The sequence below is a fragment of the Agrilus planipennis genome, unplaced genomic scaffold, assembly GCF_000699045.2.
Source record: "Agrilus planipennis isolate EAB-ADULT unplaced genomic scaffold, Apla_2.0 scaffold20, whole genome shotgun sequence".
NCBI classification, from domain to species: Eukaryota; Metazoa; Arthropoda; class Insecta; order Coleoptera; family Buprestidae; genus Agrilus; species Agrilus planipennis.
This window is the reverse complement of record NW_020439516.1, coordinates 1694697-1701070: the sequence shown is the minus strand read 5'-3', so window position 1 is coordinate 1701070 and position 6374 is coordinate 1694697. Positions and strand designations below refer to the sequence as shown.

At 33.5% G+C, this 6374-nt stretch overlaps 1 protein-coding gene and 1 long non-coding RNA gene across 3 annotated transcripts in view; both read right to left on the bottom strand.

Moving 5' to 3' along the window:
• Positions 1-465: 465 nt before the first annotated feature.
• Positions 466-1971, bottom strand: LOC108735047. The gene is made up of 4 exons (XR_001937498.2): positions 1610-1971; positions 1166-1316; positions 549-791; positions 466-480 (listed from the first exon to the last, which is right to left on the bottom strand). It is a non-coding gene; the product is annotated as an uncharacterized LOC108735047 (long non-coding RNA).
• Positions 1972-2432: 461 nt separating this feature from the next.
• LOC108735059 (paired box protein Pax-6-like) overlaps positions 2433-6374 on the bottom strand; it is a 214492-nt gene continuing 210550 nt past the window's right edge. For both annotated transcript variants that reach the window (XM_025979263.1, XM_025979265.1), the window contains exons 9-11: positions 3418-3685; positions 2988-3238; positions 2433-2872 (exon numbers count right to left, since the gene is read on the bottom strand). In XM_025979263.1, coding sequence (XP_025835048.1) covers positions 2787-2872; positions 2988-3238; positions 3418-3685 — 605 coding nt within the window. In that variant the 3' untranslated portion in view covers positions 2433-2786. The remainder of the gene's footprint in view (positions 2873-2987; positions 3239-3417; positions 3686-6374) is intronic.

Below are 6374 nucleotides of genomic sequence, written 5' to 3'. Positions count from 1 at the left end.
ACCCTGTCTGAAAGGAAGTAACGCTAGAGTAGACTCGCGAAAAGTGTATAAGACACTTTTAAGATCAACTAAATAGCTAAGCCCAAGGGAAGTCGTTCGGGGAGGCCCTCCCTAATTCCACAAGGGTGAGAAGAAACACACACGATAACGAAACGTTGAATCATGTAGAACTCGTAGGGTAAATGCAAAGCAATTTATAGTAAGAATATGCAGTAAGCTAAGCGAAGAGGTAAGCAAGAGACATGTTAGACTGCACTACAACTACTGAAAAAAAATTAAAAACTTGTTAGTATTACTATACCTACTCAAAAAATAAAAACATCTAAGATCAAAAATTAATTCAAATAAAATGAACTAAAATAAGCATGCAAAATAATAAATGAATTCAAATTAAAAAAACATGCAAAATAAAATCTTGATTGAAATAAAAAAAAAAAGTTCTAACTACGGGGGGTCTTCTCTGTCTTCTCCACCGTTGATCTGAAACAGATGGGGTGGTAATAGATTAATAAAGAGCAATTAATAATAATTATGTAATATATTCTCACCTTAAGAAACTACAGACTGCGATGTTCCAAAGATTACAGGTGTGAATAAAATCCTGGAAAAGCAATGCTACTGCAGATAATTTGTTGTTTCAGTAGTATCCCGTTCAACCTTCATTGGTGAAAAAAAGGTGAAGAGTCAACATCAAAACTAGAATGAAGTCCAGGAAAAGCTATAGCATTGTAGGCATTGGTTGCTCAGTACCATGAAATTTACCATCCATTCTTTCTCATTGGTAGACCAATCTATAGAAACGGGCAAGAAAAACTAATTAACTACGGTATTGAATGAGATATAAAATTAAATAAACACTTAAAGGCAAGAAATACAGTAAAGTTTTAGTGTGGGGACTTGGTGTCTTTAATTCTTCTGTGAGTTTATATAAAATTCAAAATATATTCATACTTTCTGTTACAGCTTATACAAAAATAAAATAAATAAATGCTGGAACAAAGGTAGTTTTATTTTAATTCTGATGTTTTTTAACATTTCTGAATGCTAGAATAAATGCAGCTTTACTTTAGTTCTGCAGTTCTGCTTTGACAATTTCTGAAATGAAACTTAAAACATGATGTTTGAAAGTAGATCATAAATGCTCTATTGTTTACTCAATACTTACTGATTAAATAAAAATATATCCTTCCTTTAGCAGCAATACACCGACTCTGTTTCCAGTACAAAAAGGCACTTCTCTTTCTTCAGGTCAGGTATCACACTATCCTGGGGTACAGATACAAATGCTCCATAAGAAATGGCACCCAGAGTCGTTCCTATAAATTAAAACTTTAATCGTTTCAGCATACAGATATATCTATAAACTTATTGTATTAATATTTATTTATTATCACCTTCATTGATTGCAAAATTAAATAAATATATAATTAACGAAATACAATAAAAACAAGCAACCTAAATAATGTAAAATTTTAAAATGGCCATGTGACGTCATTCGTATGGCACATGCATCTGTAAAAATTTTGTTAAACATTAACCAGCAAACAATAACTGTTTGTTTTCAAATACATGATTTAAAATTATGAGATAATGCACTGCAAAAACTAACCTCTGTATTATTTTAATTACTTTAACTCGATAAATGATTCTAAATAACGTGCAGACAGGACGTCTTACACCTACCAAGCACCGCGACTGTCTGGTAACGAACAGCACGTTTGAGCTTGCATGGATTTTGCGATTGCTTCTGCACGAAGCACCGATGACGTCACAAATACTACGCAGAAGCATCGAATTTGATTTCTGCGACGGTTCGCGGCAAATATTTCGAAATTTAACCAATCACATAGCTAGTTTTAGTTCTCTTTTTTATGAAATTGAAATATTGTGTGTTTTGCTTCGTTAAAGTTCCATCGCCTGACCACAACTCTAGAGATACTTGAATACCTACAAGAGCGAGAGAGACAGAGATATTGTAAAAACTTAAAAGAGATAGCATTAGAGATAAAGAATACATAAATAATGATAAGTTTTCCTGTCCTAGTTTGAATTGTCCTCTAAAATATAAATTATTTAAGGATGACACATGCTTTTGAAATGACGAAAAAATATTAAATTAAATAATACCCTTGAGCAGTTAATAAATAAATAACACATGAATAAATAAGTAATTTAGTTTTTAATTAAAATCTAATAATTTTAAATTACTTTTGTTGCCACTTACATTTATATTGATGCCAGTCAAGATGCTGTTTGTTCTCAGTAGAAAAAAGGAACTTTCACACTTTCTTCATGTGCTACTGCATTCTGGGGTGAAAGAGGACTGCTACAACAATATTCATATACAGATAAATAATTTAGTGTAATTAGTACACTTATGGATCGTTAAATACATAAACTTCCAGCAAGTTAGGTATAATGCATATATTTACTCAATTTATACACTTTATAAACTGGGATCGTATTTAACAAAATAAAATTACAAAATTGCTATTCGTAAATCGAAAAAATCACATGTACTAGTTCATTGCAGCAATTGAATACAAGAGAATTAAAAATATTTTATAAATTAGACTGACAAAGAATTAGAGAAGCAGCAAGAACGTATGGCACAGTCATTTTCTTCGGAAAAACGATGAAGTGACGACGAAGATTTTTCACTGAAGTACGGTTGTAAATCATTTTGTTGTATCGCATTAAAATGATGATGAATTATTGGGAGAATCAAAAATGTGAAAAATTTTCAACAAGAGTCTTTTCCCCTGTCTACCTTATATCCACCAAGGTCACTGGATTCGAGGCCAGTATTGGGTTGTCATATCCGTTTGGCCTGGTACCGCTATTGGTACCGATACTCCAGGTGATATGAGCCCTAAAATGGAAAAACAATTCTTGGAGATGCAATTACTCAAAGGTTCAAACTTAATAGAAAATCCAGCATCTTGTACAAATTTATAAGTAATGGAGGACTACATAATTTTACGTACCTGTTGACGAACCTCCATTAGAACTATACTGGTGTCCGTTCATCTGGTAAGGTTGTGCTGGACTGCATGGGGATGGTCTTGATCCGTAACCAATTCCCAGATCATAACTGGGCGGTCGACCCATGCAATAGCCTCCCATCGAATTCGTCATTCCTGGACTGTCTCTTTGCTGAAGACACGAACCAGGAGATGGACCCATTGTAGTGGGAAGACCGCCGTGACCAAACGAAGACATTGTTGCCATTGAATTACTGAGAAATAAGGAAATAACACTGCTTATAACACCTTGTAGTACACATTGATATCAAAAAGTTAACAGTTACGTTTAGCTATAAAGTTTAGATAAGTTAAAAACGGAGAAAAATAATGAGGAAGTTCCTAATTGTAGTAAAGACGTAAGAAGCGGACTATAATATAAGTATTGACTTACCTGTAGCTATCTGCCATTGTCATTGGCGGAGCAATGGGAGAATACATTGAAGAAGGATTGTTAAATCCTTGCAACCTAGGCGGTGAAGATGGTGGTGCTGGTTGGTCAGTGGCTGAAGGGGCCCGACGCTGGTTCCTTAATTTTTCTTCTCTCCTCCATTTAGCCCTTCTGTTAGAAAACCACACTTGGATCCGAGCTTCTGGGAGACCTATCTTCGCAGCCAAACGCTCCCTTGCAAAAACATCAGGGTAATGCGTCCTTTCAAACTCTGAAATTAATTTAAATTATTACTGAAGTCCTCAAGGCTAACTCGGTCAGCGTGGATTAATTCATTTAGAAATTGTTGTGTTGTGATTTAATGATAGCAGCCGCCCGTGTTAATCTTATGATAACTGATGGGATTCATAGGAATCGTCTGAATTTTTGATATGTTACAGCTTTCGTTATCCAGATAAAAAATCGTTACCTAGTTATCAAGCGCGGATTTTTTTGTTGGTTAGCATTATTAAAAAAGTGCTCGAGAGATTTCTAGGAAATGAAAACTATTTGTTGTAAGCTTTAAAAGATGAAATGTATGTTTCAAAAAAATACGCCACGGTGTTCGTCATCATAATGTCGTCAGTCCTAAGACTGGTTGGACACACACCTCTTCTCTTTCCTATCTTCGCATTTCCCTAAAACTAGAACATCCCACATCCTTAACTAGTTGCGTACAGTAATCTAATCTACGTCTATCTCTACTCCTCGTAACTCCTGTTTCTGCCTCTAACACATCTCTGACTAGACTTTAATGCCTGAGAAGGTATCCTACCAACCTGTATCTACTACGGCTTAATTACTGTTTAAATTAAAGAAAATAAAAAGCGCTTGTGAGATCTCTAATTATTAACCATTTATTTAGTTTTAAAAGATGACATTTATGTAAAAACGTACGTAGAATTTTATTGTGTTAACAGTTTTCTAGTGCGAAAAATACGTCACGTCGTAACGAAAATAGTCACAAACCGAAAAGGCGCTCTTGAGATTTTTAGGAAATGAAAGTATCATTTGTTAAGTATTAAAAGATGACATTGATATAAAAAAGAACGTAGAATTTTACGGTAGGTGTCAACAGTTTTCCAGTGAGGTTTAAAAAAATGCGTTATGGCATTACCATTGGTTAAATTAACGAAACTGATCTCAACATGAAGAGACTCTCGTTAGATTNCGTATTGTTTTGTGTATTTCTAAATTTAGAAGAGTAAACCTCTAATAATACCTATGCATCTATTGTCTTTTCCTGTTAACTAAATTTTGTCATTAAATATCGATATTCACTTCATAGATTAAGGTTCCTATAACTTTCCTGTAGAGGTGCGACACGATGCAGTTTTCCAGTGAGGTTTAAAAAAATGCGTTATGGCATTACCATTGGTTAAATTAACGAAACTGATCTCAACACGAAGAGACTCTCGTTAGATTTTTATGGTGCCGGCAGTTTTTGTTTTCAAGAAAGCACGCCACTGGTTTACACCAAAATGAAGAACATTGTTTAAAAATAAAATATCGGAAATGTTGACTTCAATAGCGGTGTGACACTGTGGTGTTTTTTATTTTTTATTTTTCCTCTCGTCTATTGCTTTATGACACAGTTCCGTCATGATTACGAAAAGTAAACCGTCAATAGAGAGAACATTACAAAGAAAATAAATTGATTCCGTTGCTTTCAAAGATTCATTAAAATTTCCCAAGTCGAATCGAACCGGATAAAGGATTCTGAAATGTATTGTGAACGGAAATTAAGAAAAAGATTTAACAGTTCTCGATGGCGCGCGTTAATGAAACTGGACGAGAAGGGGAATTGCTAAGGAACGGAAAATGGTAGAGACGAACAGTATTTTTAATTTTAATTCCAATGGGATTTTCTAAGGCAAAACTGATTACTGAAAAAACTGCTTCGAATATTTCAAATTATACATACAATTTTTTAGACATCTTTTAGAAGTGAGTTAGTTTAATATGAAATATTATTCTGAAAATTCATTTCTTGAATTCTTTTTTTGCCCACTACACATTTTCCTCATTAATTTGAGGAAGTGTGTAATGGGCAAAAAAAAAAGAATTCAAGAAATGAATTTTCAGAATAATATTTCATTTCAAATTAATTTCAATGGTGCATACTTGAATGTTTCGGTTTGTTTATTCGACTATTAATTTAATTAATGAGTAGATAAATAATTAATCTTTCCAATCATTAGGACAGCATACATTGTTGTTTACAGTAGATGTGTCCATCTAAACTTTAGAGAATAATTGTAACTGATGAATGCAGAATCAAAATTTATATTTTTAAGAGATTCGTGATTTTCTTCTAGTAAGTAACTGTTGTAAGCACTCAGTGGAAGAAAAATTTTTATTCGTAACTTGACCGAATTTTAATGAATATCATCATCAACATAAGGTCGTCAGTTCTAAGACGGTTGGACACGCACCTCCACTCTTTTCTATCCTGAGCTAGGGTTGCCATCTCTAAAATTTGGAAACCAGGACAAGACGGGTGAAAAACCCGGACATGTCAACAGGTTTTTTTAAACGTAGTCAGTGTAATAAAAAACAGTTGAGAATGTCATAAATCACCTTTTTATTTATTTTCAGACTAAAATTAAAATTAGTCATTTTTTATCATCATTTTAAATGTACCTAACAAAACAGAATCTTATTACAGTTTGTTACAAATTGTTTTATTTTTGACTCTTAAAATAAAACACAAATTATTAATATACTTTGTTATGAAAACAAAACCTTATAAAAATATGAAACCTAAACAAAATAAATTAAATTTTTAAACGAGAATTTTAAAAGTACTGAGACTTTAAATTTTTAAACCCGGACTACAAATGAAGCTCCCCGCAGGACGCTCCCCGGATGCCCTCTAAACTAGGACAAATCCGGGGAAACCCGGACGGATGGCAACCCTA